The sequence below is a fragment of the Epinephelus fuscoguttatus genome, linkage group LG10 (assembly GCF_011397635.1).
Source record: "Epinephelus fuscoguttatus linkage group LG10, E.fuscoguttatus.final_Chr_v1".
Lineage (NCBI taxonomy): Eukaryota > Metazoa > Chordata > Actinopteri > Perciformes > Serranidae > Epinephelus > Epinephelus fuscoguttatus.
This window is the reverse complement of record NC_064761.1, coordinates 16541300-16555500: the sequence shown is the minus strand read 5'-3', so window position 1 is coordinate 16555500 and position 14201 is coordinate 16541300. Positions and strand designations below refer to the sequence as shown.

The 14201-nt window shown below is 40.8% G+C and overlaps 1 protein-coding gene across 4 annotated transcripts in view; it reads right to left on the bottom strand.

The window, feature by feature from the left end:
* Positions 1–9917: 9917 nt before the first annotated feature.
* lepr (leptin receptor) overlaps positions 9918–14201 on the bottom strand; it is a 55271-nt gene continuing 50987 nt past the window's right edge. For all 4 annotated transcript variants that reach the window (XM_049587462.1, XM_049587463.1, XM_049587465.1 and 1 more), the window contains 5 exons: positions 13158–13364; positions 12951–13034; positions 12777–12870; positions 12327–12402; positions 9918–12076 (listed from right to left, as the gene is read on the bottom strand). In XM_049587462.1, the coding sequence (XP_049443419.1) occupies positions 11105–12076; positions 12327–12402; positions 12777–12870; positions 12951–13034; positions 13158–13364 (1433 nt within the window). In that variant the 3' untranslated portion in view covers positions 9918–11104. The remainder of the gene's footprint in view (positions 12077–12326; positions 12403–12776; positions 12871–12950; positions 13035–13157; positions 13365–14201) is intronic.

Below are 14201 nucleotides of genomic sequence, written 5' to 3'. Positions count from 1 at the left end.
TTGGTTTTGCATCTCTTTGTAGTCATTTAATGTCTTCTTGTGGTTGTTTTGTGTCTTTTTGAAGTAATTTTGTGTTGTTTTTGGTCATTTGTGTTGCTTTGTAGTATTGTTTTGTGTCTTTTCATAGTTGCTTTGTGTCTTTTGTCAATTTTTTGCCCATTTTTCACATTATTCTGTGTCTCTTTTCAGTTTCTTTGTATCTCTTTGTGGTCTTTTTGTGTCTCTTTGAGGTTTGGGGGCCATGTGACACTTTGAGCCCTTGGGCCCTGGTAGGCCCGCTCAGTAATCCATCTATGAGTACAGGCAACACATCGTTATACCTAAACAGAATAGGTTGTTTGCCAGTGACTCCCAAAATGACATATATGACTGTCCCAAAATGACACATAAATGTTGGAGAGTACCAGCAACAGGTGCACGTAATAATGTAACGGGCTCAGTATTAAACACATGGTTAACATTGTACACACAAAAAGCACGTGGTTAGGTTTGAAAAAAAGGTTCAAGGTTTGGGTTAAAATAAGAATGTTTGTCATATCGACCTGATTCACACTGGGCATGAACACTGGTGGGTGAAAGTCCTGTGGTGTTTTTGACCCATCCCAAACAACTCCCTGATGGATTTTCTTGCTCTTTATACTACATGACCTGACTCCCTCCTTTGCCCTTGCAGAGGTCATCGCCGAACAATAAACTTAAATATGGGTTGTAATAAGCTGCGTGAACAGACAACCAAGAATAGACCCTTTGGCTATTTTGTGGGTGAGGACGGGCTGTGTGTAGGAGAAGAGTTCAAAACAGATAAAAATCTGAAAAATCTTGCTTTCTCACTCATCTCTTATTTCTTTCTCTCACCTGATTTGCAAAATGAAAAGCTCCCAACTATTCATGGAGTCACATCACTGGAAAATTCTTGCTCTGAAATGAAATACTGCCAGGTGTCTGATGACACAGATCATCCAACAGGCATCAAATAGCTCATATTTACAACCCTGTCTGACATAAATGGGGTGAGAGAGCAATACTGTATGTCTTCCCAAATCCTTTCAGAGGCCTCCAGCACAGAAAGGGCCTCATGAGAGGGCCCCAAGGGTCAGCACAGCTTCTGTCTACATGTTTTTTTCCCCTGTCTGTTTGCTCTGCTCTGTTCCACCTGCTGCTACAAATACTTTTACCTCCTACATTTTTTCCAAAGCCTTTCCACTGTGGTTTCTTTCATATTTTTCATTCTCTGTTTTTCCTCTCTCCCTCTCTTTGTCTCAGCCTCTCCTCATGAATCTTAATGACATCGATTTCCCTACAACTGAGCTGCAGTTAAACTCAGATTACAGAGAGAAAGGCTTTACATTTCCACGGAACCAAATCTATCCAACTCACAGCGTGCTGGGATGCCTGGCAACCAAACCAAGTTTCTCTTTTCTTACCCTCTGTTTCCTAAAAGAGGGAGCACAGCCAAAGGCAGCGTGCTCATGCAGCTCCAAACCAGCTAAGGCGGATTTTCCTCATTTCCTTTGCGGCTGTGGAGTTTTGCAGTGAACTTGCCACAATCTGACCTTTACCCCAAATGTTAAAGCCTTCAAAGCTCGACGTGGATAAACATCAGTAGCTAAAGCCCTTCACGATTGCTGCGCAAATTAATGCCAGGCAATCAATGAAGGATTTACAATGTCAAGCTGCTAAGTCTTTCTCCTGACTCACATTAACAGGGCTGATGGCAAGAGTCGGAGCATGATCAGTGACGTCGAGACAGACACCCACACTTATCATTTAGGTCAAGCTGTCAGTTTGCTGATGGCAGGGGTGGTAAAACTGTACTTTGCAGAATTCACCATAATCACTGGAACACGTGTACCACAGTAACGGTAGTGTGTTATAAATAGGCTAAACGTTTTATGGAGCGCCAGTGGATGAGAAACATGGTGACTTTTCAGCACATCTGGTTTGGTTTACACAAATTCACTGATTCTAACCATTATGTTTTGGGAGAGTGGAGAAGATTTAGGTAAATTATACATATACCAGCAATAATGGATGTTTTCATACTTTGGTGGATAACCACAGCTAACCAGTGACAACCTCTCTTGGGCTGCTGATATCATCTTGATCTTTCTCAAAGGACCACACCAGTGTGTTTCAAAGATGTAGCCGTTAAAGGAATAGTTTGGATTTTTTTTAAGTGAGGTTGTATGGGTTACTTATCCATAGTAAGTGTATAACATACAGTAGATGTTAGTCAACATGCCCCAAGTTTGAAGAAGCAGGCTGGAGTCCGACATGGAAGCTAAGCAATCCATTGCTGTGGAGGGGGTCAACATCAAAACGTATTTTAGCCACCTAAAAAAATCATTATCAGTTTAGGTGTATGCTATATTAAGCACATTTTCAGTGCTTTACTTTTTCGTCAGCTTGTTCCAATGGAGAAACAGTTAACAGCTTCAGTTCCCCATCTATGCTTTTGTCAAAGCCGCCAGACTCCATTGACAAAAACAGCAATTTTATCTCTCTGAACACAGGGGCTACTGGTTTGGTGCTGCTTTAATCAGTTAGTTTGTGTTATCATGTGACTTTGGTGACTCTGAACTAAATCTTTGAAAAGCTGAAATCACACAATGACACAAATAACAACAACAACAACAAATGTCTGAAGCAGTTGGTAGACCAGCAGCTCATGTGTTTAGCAACATTAAATCACTGTCTTTCTCAGTGTCTGGCTTTGAAGAAAGCAATGTAACAGCTTCATTTACCCATCAAATCACTGTCTGATGGCAAGGTAAAGCAGTGAAATATTCTTAATATAGCCTTCATTTAAACGGATATAGATTTTTTTAGGCAGGACTTTTTCAGGAGGCTAAAATACGGTTCGCTGCTGACCCCCTCCACAGCAGCAGATTGCTTAGCTTCCATGTCAGACTCCAGCCTGCTTCTCCAAACTGGGGGCATGCCAACTGACATCTACTGTATTAAATATACTGTCTATGGATGAGTACCCCATATAACCCCACTTCAAAAAAAAATCTGAATTATCCCTTTAAAGCTGCACTAATCAATATTTTCACATTACCAGTTATTCAAATGACAATGTGCAATGTGAGAGGTGTCACTTGAAAGAACAGAAATATATCACTTTAACTCTGCAGTTTCCCTTGGCTCTTTCTTTCCTTTTTTGGGTGCACTAATTGCTCTCCTCAACCTTATTTCCAGATGGAGCCAGCTGTTTTGGCAAAAAAAAAAAAGAAATCTGATTAACCAATGTACATTATATGCCTCTCGTCGAATGGCAGAAAGAGAACGCTGGTGCAAAGAGTAGAAGAGCATTTAACAGTTTTAGAACTAGCCATTTTCCCTCAAGACAGAGTGTATAGCAAAATCAGGGCCAAACGGAGGGTGAATATTGGATTTATCAAGTAGTCAGAAACAGAATTTCACACCATTTTCATACGGTTAAATGAATGGAAACCAGTGAATTCCTGGGATAGTAGAAAAAGCACACCCAAATACCTAGAACACAATATAATGTTTAATTGTGTGACATAATTTGTTGTCTGTAGGTTAAAACATGCAAAGCCACTGGCACGGTCATTTAAAAAGCAAAGTTGATATCCCCCAGCTACTGGAGCAGAGCTGTGAATCAGCATTTCCTTTCCACTCCTCTTCCAAACCGTCCTCTTTGCCTCCTCGGTTGTTTTCTCTTCGTTTTTCCACCTCCCACCTCCTTCCTCCACAACCCAGAGGTGATTCAATCACTTCCAGATGACAACAGCATCCAGAAGATAAATCAGGCAGGACATTCAGGTTTGTTTTCAAAGAAAGTTGCAAAACCAGAGAGATATTTCCTGGGAGGTGCGGCGCTGCCTTCGCCAGATGGATGGATCCAGGCAGAGACAGAGACAAGGACCAGGGGAGAGAAAAAGATGGAGAAATAATTAAATTTAATATAATTAAGTTCTTATTAATATAATCATGCATAGATTACTGTATGATGCCATAACACGTTTCTGTCACTTATTAGCATTTGTTTTCTTTGTCATAACTAAAATGAACATTTTACTTTTATAACAATGGCCATTAGAGCTTCATGGAGCTTGAAGTTGAGATATTGAATACTTAAAGGGATAGTGCACCCAAAAATGAAAATTCAGCCATTATCTACTCAGCCATATGCCGAGGGAGCCTCTGATGAAGTTTTAGAGTCCTCACATCCCTTGCAGAGATCCCAGGGGAGAGGGGGTAGCAGCACAACTGCACCTAATGCAGGTTGGCAGTTAACATCCCAGATGACCATGAGGACAAAATATTCAGTGAGAAATGAGAGTTTTGTGGGAACATTTCACAGTTATGTTCTCTACTCATTAGCATCCCCAAGCCTCTACAGTATAAATCTTTTTGGGTTGTGGCAAAGCTCATGGCATTGTACAAAATCATTTGTGCCAGAAACATTCAGCAGCTCGTACTTCAAAAGGAACATTTAAGTTAATATGCGTAATCTTACTCTTTCACCAAAGTCACTCGTTTCCCCGCTAATGAGCAAAAGCTCAGTCTTAAGAACGAGATTACTGCATTTCCCACATACTTGTATTTGTTTACGGCAAAGTGTTTGGTCGGAGCTCAATCTTTCCTCGGTGATGCTAATTTGTCACAGCTGAGAGATCAGCAGAGCACCAAAGAACTTTCACATGTGCTGCATTTCTCCTGCAGGCCGTCTTATCACACGGCCCTGCGTTAAGCTGCTAAGTTTGCGGACCAGGAAGCAGATACTGAGGTCCGCCGCTGGGGGGGCTTCTGGAGGAATCTGGGTCACTTCACTAGACATAGCATCACTCTGGAAGCTTGGTTTTTGATTTGGGATCCTTTTGATCGTGAGTGGGATGTAATCTTGTCTGCAAGTTAATTTGAAGCACCTGCATGATGGCTTTCAGGTTGGGTTCCTTGAAGTCATTATCACCTCACAGAAGACCTCAGCACAGAAAATATAATCCTGAGCTCCCAAACTGTAACCATAAACACGACTTCTCCCCCTCTCTGTGGTGTTTCCATCTCTCTATTGCCATATCTAACCCCAGCGTGGCCTCGTGCTTTCAAATCTCTCTTTTCCAAAACCAGCAGCTCTCTGCATCATCATGTCCTTCTACGGCAAATACAAGAGACCCAGCAAAGAGGGCCTTTAAGGATACAGCTCCCTCAACATCACTGAAAAAAGCTGACCTACCAAGCTCCGTAAGTGGTGCTTTTCTGTCTCCTTGTGGCTGCAGAATGCAAATACATCTGTGAGACATACTGAATGATCACGGATGGATTTATACTCCTACACTCAGCCGAGGATGAAGTACCTGAAAGCTGTACTGGAGTAAAAGTAGTAACATCTTTCCAGGAAATCACTTTGGCAGAAGTTAAAGTCACCTATTAGAATATTAACAGAATAAAAGACTGACAATATCTGATATTTACTGAACTTTAGCAATAGAAGTATTTTATATTATTAAATGTAATAAAGTATGTAAAGTAGGTAAGTAAATTCTGTTAATAAAACAGTAAGCAGTCAGAAGTTTAGGAGTTATGGAGTCTGTCTTCTTCAAATGGACGCCACCTTAAAAATAGAGCCTACTTTATATATCCAGTTTTTCCTTGCCTCCCATTCATTCATCTGTTCATCCCTTCCTTCCTCCTTTTTTCCCCCTATTTTGTAGTAAGAAACAAAGATGCTCAGGGGAAATGCATTGGAGCAAAAATATACATTTCATTTCGGAAACATAGTGGAGTAAGTATAGAAATATTAATACTCAAGTATAGACACTCTTAAAAATACTGAATTACTGTAACAAAGTATTATTACTTAGTTACATTACGCCACTGCCTACCCTCATAATGTCATATGGAGTGTATGGGCCTGTCATTGAATTTTTAGATTAGCCACGGTTTAGTTTGTTGCGTGGCTGGTTCCTTTAACATAACAGGAAACCCTTTAAAAAAAATTTACTATTTCCCCATGTACTATAAGAAAAGTCACATGTAGACAAATTTTGTCATTTACACGAAAGGGTACTTTGATTTAAACGTCTCATGAGTATGAGTCAATGTTGTTAGCCTACACATTTTAGATATCTTTGCCAACTGCCACTGCGGTAAAAGTCAAGAGCAGCCTTAAGTCAGATTCTCTGTCTAATACACAATCAATTACATATAAAAGCTTACATTAAACTGCAGAGGGAATTTGTTCCAGTGTACAGTAGTTGGAACATCTACATGCAGTATGTTTTATATTCATTTGTTATTCTTAATTTCTAATGATTAAATAATTCATGGATACTATGAAGTGACCTCTTCGGTTTTTCAGATAATGAATACCCTCTGTGAGGCTGTAAAAATGAACTGAAGCGAATGTTACACTTCTCACCAGCCACTAAAATGTCATGACAGCTGGTATTGTTTTCACTTTGTCAGTCTCTCTTTCTCTGTGTGTGTGTGTGTGTGTGTGTGTGTATAAGATCATGGTGAAATGTAGTCCTGGAGACATCTCTTGTTGCAGGAACTACCACAGAAACCATTTTGAGTATTTTGCCAGGAGTTTATATGTTTGTCTGTCTATCTGTGGACAGATTTTGTCAGTATGGCAACTTTACCGTGCAAGATGCAGTCATGATATTTTACAGGTGTGTAGCTGAGATCAAAGTAAATACCGAAGCAAGGGGGCCAGAATTGCCTCCCCACCCCCACTTTATGCCCCTGGCAGACATTCACTTAAAGTCATTCATAGTTTCTAGTTGAACGTGCAATGAAATTTTCCTTCAAGGTGCCTTTAAAACACTTCACTTGATGAAACATAATCAGAATCATCATCATAATAAGATGAGTGATGATGATAATAAGATGATGCTTATTTTGTGCAGTCTACAACATTCCCACATTACTGATCCCACTGACATTCACATCTCAATCCTTGTGATCTTTTTCATTATCACTGCAAATTCAGTTACAAAAATCACTTTGCTTAATCCTTCATAATGGTGTGTCTCTCATAGCTGTCATGGCCCAAGAGCCAGGCTGCGTCACAGACTGGGTCACATTTTTTCCAGCTACACATTACACTAAGATATGTTTCTGAAAACGTTTGAGGAGAGAAATAAGCTATGCGGTAGAATAAACTTAATTCATACTTGATCAGCTCTGCCTAGTTTGACAGTTTGACCATCGTTCACGAGCTGTGATTGACATGATTGACAGCTATCGATTCTAATGAATGCCATTAAGCAATAGACAGAGCAGGAGGGAAGGGATTTTTTTTTTCAGACTGTCTCATGTATTTTTTTCAGAATATAGTGACAGTTTAAGCAAATATGACACAAAGTTATTTTTCTTTAAAGTTACCAACTGTAGCTTAATCTGCAGTTTACAGTGACGCAGCAAACATGTTAAAGAGACTATTATTGTTGACTTGTTCCCGACAATATGTGGGTATTATACTCTTCTTAAACCAGTGGTTCCCAACTGGTCTAGTCCAGGGGTCCATATTTCTCCTTAATCAATAGTTCAAGGACCACACACTATCATACAGTACATTCAGTGTCATGCTTGCTTTTGGCCATGTCATCGAGCTAGTTTGCTGTCTCTGTCAAGTAGCTGTTCCTGAGTCACTGTCTTTACAGCAAGAAACAGCATAAACAGAATAAAAGCTCTGTCCAGAAATTCACTTTGCTTTCTTTACAAACTTTGCACGTTTACAAGTTACTTGCTGTCCATTCAGAATGGACATGTGACCTGCTTTTGGACCATGATCCATCAGCTGGGAACAACTAAATTAAGAGACAGAACTTTAATCAAGAGTCACCACACAGCATCATACTGATGTATTTGCTTCTTGCAGCCACAAGGTGACAGAAGAATACTGCAGTTGAGAAGAGTTACATGCACATATGACACATGCTTCTGTGAATTCATCTACTTAATTAACGTATAATTTCTTTCTTTTCTAAGGTTTTGAGATGATGAACATATTTCCACTACATTAAAAAAAACACAACTAGCTGTGATGCGAAGTAAGTATGTACAGCAAATGTGTGTTGTGGTTACTTATAGTAGCTTTATGGTTTATCACATCTTGCTGGTTTATGGAGTGTGGAGTGTCACATCTAAACAGAACCAGTTCATTGATCCAACAAGACCAACAAGAGGAAAGGGATGTGTTGATGAGAAAATCTTAAAATGCACTTATAAACAAAATGCTTGAGTGCTTGAAGAAAAAGGGTTGGAATCTTCAAACATGCAAAAGTGGAAACTTAAGGCTGTCATTACCATCTGTCCTGCATCTCTCTCTCTCTCTCTCTCTCTCTCTCTCTCTCTCTCTTTCTGTCTCATTGTGTCATGTGGATTACTGTTAATTTATTATGCTGATCTGTTCTGTACAACATCTATTGCACGTCTGTCCGTCCTGGAAGAGGGATCCCTCCTCAGTTGCTCTTCCTGAGCTTTCTACCGTTTTTTTTTTCCCCGTTAAAGGGGGTTTTTTGAGGAGTTTTTCCTTATCCGCTGCGAGGGTCATAAGGACAGAGGGATGTCGTATGCTGTAAAGCCCTGTGAGGCAAATTGTGATTTGTGATATTGGGCTTTATAAATAAAATTGATTGATTGATTGATTGATTGATTGATTGATTGATTGGTTTAATAAAAAAACTTGAAAAAACAGTTTTCAGCCTTGCTTCATGACCCTTTTTTGTACTTTCATTTATGGGTTTGTCCTAAGTTGGTAACTGGGACAACAGGTGGGAGATAATGAGTGTCATTCAGGGACTACTTCCCCAAAATTTCATAATTGTAATCAGTACTGTTGATTTGTCATCTCTCAGGAGTGGAGGCAATTTGCAAACTTTCAAGTTAATTTTTAGGCAACAATACTGTATGCTCATGCTTAAATAAAGACACTGATATCAGACCTTTTCTTTTAAAAAACACGTATTTCAAAAAAAGTTTTTGTATATATAATGACCTTATTATAATATAATGACTTTACTAAGGACACAGAGAGGTCCGTAGTGTACCACATAAAAACAATCATCTATATACCAAAATATGATATAATAAATACTATATATGTATGTACATTGCTCTTGAAAGGGAAAAGATCTTTTTTCTCACTGTCTGTAGATTCTTTGTCATCAGATAAATCATTGACAATATAATGACCAAGATATTTAATCTCATTACACACTTTAAGAGAAATACTAAATAGAAATACTAATTATCTGTCTTCTTTACAGCTCTTGTAGGCTGGCACTATATGGGCAGAAGATTACCAAATCATTTGTATACAGTACTGTACGTCTTACTGAGTTACCAATCATCCATCCATCCATTTTCATCTGCTCATCTGGGGCCGGGGTTGAGGACAGCAGGCTGAGCAAAGTACTTCAAACATCCCTATCCCCAGCAATGCTTTCCAGCTCCTCCAGGGCCTCCTACCAATTGGAAATGCCAAAAACACCTCTAACAGGAAGCATCCTGATCAGATGCCCGAACCACCTCAACTGGCCCCTTTTGATGCAAAGGAGCAGCAGCTCTACTCCAAGCTCCTCATCCTATCCCTACCGCTGAGCCCAGCGGCCCTACAGAGAAAACTCATTTTTAGAAGCTTGTATCCATGATCTCATTCTTTCTGTCACTACCCAAATTTTATGACTCTAGGTGAGAGTTGGGACGTAGAAGAAGTAGTCCCTGAATGACACCTGTTACCCTCCAGCTGACACACCCCTGAATGAAAGTACAAAAAGGATTAGACCGGTATGTTCTCGTCATTTGAAACCCTGATGTTGAAACTGGTTGTTTTTCTTTTTCAGCCATGTAACCAGTGTCGGCTGTCTGAACTCTTTCACACATGCTTGGAACAGTTCACTGACTGTGCCAATCCCTGTCAAACAAACCAGACGTACTCACAATAAACACTTTATTTCCACCATGAAAAATAGACAAAATATCTCAGTATACAAATAACAATTTCTGTCAACAAATATTTTCATTACTTTTAATTTTTGTCTTCCTCTGGTTTCAAAGATACATTCTTTAGTCTTTTATTTACTCCAGACAGTGTTTTTTTTTTTATTGTTAATGGCCAAACACAGAAAAAATAGATATCACATTTCTCACAAACTGTAACAAAGTCTCAAATACATTACAGCACGACATACAAAAAGACATTCTTTGGGTTGGTGGGTGAGTTAGTGCATGCAGATGTTGTTGCGCAAGCTGATTACAAATACATTCAATTCTGTGCCCAAAAATCACCTGCAGTTACTCACAGACTACATCTGTTTCCTTTGTTAACTTGCATCTGATGTAGTCACACCGATAGCTTTGAAGTGACATCCAAGGTTCGCCTTCACTTCACAGTCTAATGTGCTTAGAGGAAGCCGAAACTGTGGAGATTACGGTTCTGTTCTTTCTCGCTTTCTGTGCGTTTATTTTTTACTGTTTGAACCTCCTCCATGTTTCACATGAAATGTAGCCAGCATAGTTCAGCAGAGAATGAGAGACTTCTTTACATTGGCAGCAGATGAGTGAATGTAGGCACAGACAGCATTACCACATCTTTTTTTTATTTATGCATCTAAGGTATGACCACCTGTGAAATATGCTGTATGTTGAATGTTTGAAACCACAAGATGCCCACCACTTCTGTTACTGTCTTCCTGCTGACTAATGTACTGCTTTTAGAGTCTTCCTGCTACTCTCTGTGAAAAACGTACATAATTCCACCGGCCTAACCTCCAATGAAACAGTTCAATTTTCTCAGCAGGTGCTCCTGCATCAGTAACTGATTGCAGAGGAGCCATGTGGCACAGCAGAATCTGGGTTTTAAAGCCCCATAAAGAAAGAAAGAAATGCCTACAACTGAGGCTTGTGCCCATCTGACGTCTTTTCTCACAGAACACAATAGCAGCACTGATGAATATCGATTTACAATCACACATCAGTCGAGGTATTTCTTTACATTTCTCACCTCCATACCTCACTGTGTCCGAAGGAACATAATATGCAAACCCGCTTTGGTGATGCTGAAACATGACGCACTTGACAGCACAACGGATTCATTTCAATTCAAATGTGGCCTGTACGAGAGTCACTGCTGTGGTTTGCCGTCATGCGGTTGAGCTGTGAGTTGCCTCGTGCACGGAGCAGTTCTGAACTGAGGCAGGTACAGCGAGGAAAAACCACGTGTTGACGCTAACAGCAGCTCGCTCGAATCGTCAGGGCTGAGCAAAGGGTGCAGCTCCACAGAGCAGTCCTCCCTGCTCAAAACCACATTTTTAAGTAGCTCAATATCTGTCTCTTCTTCTATCTGCTCCTTGTCTTCCTCGCTCTCTTCATCCTCCGCTGGGTAGTCCATTCCTAGATAATATAAGTCCTTCTCTTCCCTCGCCTCCTCTTCCTCATCCTCTTGCTCTGATGTTTCAGAAAGCTCCTCCACAGAGTTGTAGGAGCAGGAGCGCCGCGGGTCGTCTATCTCTCCGCCACGGCAGCTGTCCAGCTCCCACAGGCCGCCAGGGAAAGATCCAGAAATGTCTGAGTTGTTGGCAGAGAAATTGCCCTCGTCACTGGAGCTGCTGCCACTGCCATCTTTGTAGTGGAGATGTATGGGGGGCTGCTCCTGCTTCATATCGGGGAGCAGCACAGTGGCGTATGTGACTGAAGACTGAGCAGAGTTCTGAGCAGAGCTCTGAGCAGAGCTGTCAGTGCTGCCGGGCTGCTCTGCCAGTGGATCGATCAGCTGTAACTGATCTGTTGTTGGGCTCGAACTGGTTAAAGCATCTATATCATGAGCTAAGGATGGAGCTCCACTGAGGAGCACCTCACTCTCCGTGGGCTGGGCTTGGTCGACCTCCGAGTCATACCCTGGAGGAAGGGAGATAGATAAGGCAGTGGCTGGGTCAGGAGTCAGGGACACAAGTGGGACTTGGATTAAAGCTGTAGTCAGAGCTGAGAGATCAACTTCGTCCACTATGACGACTTTTGAAATGTTCTCAGCTGGCAGGAGCAGCGGCCAGGCTGACAGGCTCTCTGCAGGTTGAAACAGGTGGTCAAAGTTGTCAGCCTAGAAAGACAAGCAAAAACAGGTAAAGTTTTAGTTTTCAAATTATCATCTAGAAACATATTAACAAGAGAAGAAAATGTAGTCAAAGTGGTCAAGAAGGGAGATGAACTGCATATTCTCTGTTGGGAATGCAAATGAATCACATTCAAGAGCAGCCAGTGTATAAACAAGTTTCTAAACGTATGGAAATAGGTTGATAGTGTGTTATAATTTAAGAATAAATGGCTGTACTTTCACGTAAATTTTTTACCTTTTTTAAGTCTAGTCCTTTGGCCCAGGAGCACTTGTTGGGGTTGGGCACATCCTTCCACACAAACCTTTTCATTCTGGAAAAAATGCAGCAGGTATTTTAGGTATCATCTCTCTGTTTCATGGCTTTTTTTTTTTTTTTTACCTCCACCCACCTCCCATCAGCTAACATCAAATGTAATTACACCTTTGTGACCTGTTAAATGTCACACTCCTAATTCTTCACGGTCAGTGTCTCTGCTCCTGAAATTAGACGGCACCCCAGAGACTTCCATCATTTATCATTTCTTACAGGTGTCTGGGTAAAAAAACTAATTGGCGTACACTGATGCCGCACAATTAATATCTGGTACGAGATTAAATATATAAAAAAATTGCAGTATCTGCAAGTAAGAAAACATAATGCTGTTGTAGTGTTAAAATGTTTATGCACTGAACAGGAGCCTCTTACTGGTTTTGGGTGAGGATCAGGGTGACGAACAGGACGATGGAGAGGAAGGAGATGATCATCAGCATCATGTAGGCTGCAGGATCTCCTCTGGAAGCTGTAACAGTTGGAAAACACATTAGACCTGTAATTAATACCAATAACATCCTTCAACACCTCAGTACTTATCCAACATACCTATAGCGTACACTGGCTCCCCTTCTCCATCAGCAAACACAGGGTACAAGTAGAAGCCACACTCTTCAGAGCCGAAGAAATCACCTGAAATGATACATCGTCACATGTTGGCTGAGTATATCTGTCTTTTCATAGTTAAACACACTGTTAACAGTTACACTGAGAAATAAACTAATGACTGAACAGACAGAAAAGAGGTCACGTTACCTTTCAGGTAGATGGCATGGTCGGTGTAGGGCAGTCTGGCCCATGTTTCTCCAATCCGGCCTTTGTGATGATCTGAGTCCTGTTGCTTATGCGGAGACCACTGGACCACCATGAACAGAGGCACAGAGGTGTTGTCCAGCAGAGTCCAGGACAGAGACACACAGGTGCTGTTGATAACCAACACATTGAAGGAACGCACGCTGCGGCCTGCAGAGTGAGAAGACACTGCATGATTACAATGTGTTCAGGACTGTTACACTTGCATGAGAAAGTAAATGCAAAATAAAATGTCCTTTCTTTCTGCATTCATTTAGGATTAGGATTTTCTGCTTATTTTTCTGCATGCTGTGAGCACCAACAACACAGATGTAGTGCTTCTAACATATAAACTATAAAGTTAATTTTTCCTTCTAAGCTGCAGTGATTGTTTCTTTGGCCAGTGTAAAAAAAACTTGTGAGCACGTATTATTTCATCTACCTTTTAGGTAGATATGACAAATGTGTGAGCAGACAGTTGCTTCTTATACATCCAGCAGACACAGAGCAACATTAGCACTCATCTGGAGTCATGTTTGTGTCCACCTAATGAATTATGTACAATATTCACTCTCCTTTCAACTTGGCTTTGATCTTCACCAATTCCTGAGGAAAATGTCTGACTCTCTTGCCGCTAAACGCTCCACTATGTGGTAGCATAGATTGTATAAAATAATAGAATAATATAAATTAGATGTAGCTATGGTGACGTCACCCATTGGTTTGTGGACTCCCGTTTTGCAGCCTCAACTATGGCATTGTGGCTGTCGCCATCTTGGTTTTATGAAGCCAGAAGTGCCATATTTGGATGAGAGGTTGGAGCTGACTCACATACTGTAGATGCCACACAGACAGCCTGTTGCTCAAATGGCTCAGCCTTTAAATATGCGCAACTTAAAGCCTTGCTAAAATGTCAACATGTTTATCTCTGCTGTAAAGCCCTGGAGGTTGCCATTTGGCAGGTAGTGCATATGCACAGAGGATTGGTTTGTTGTTGTTTTTTTTAAC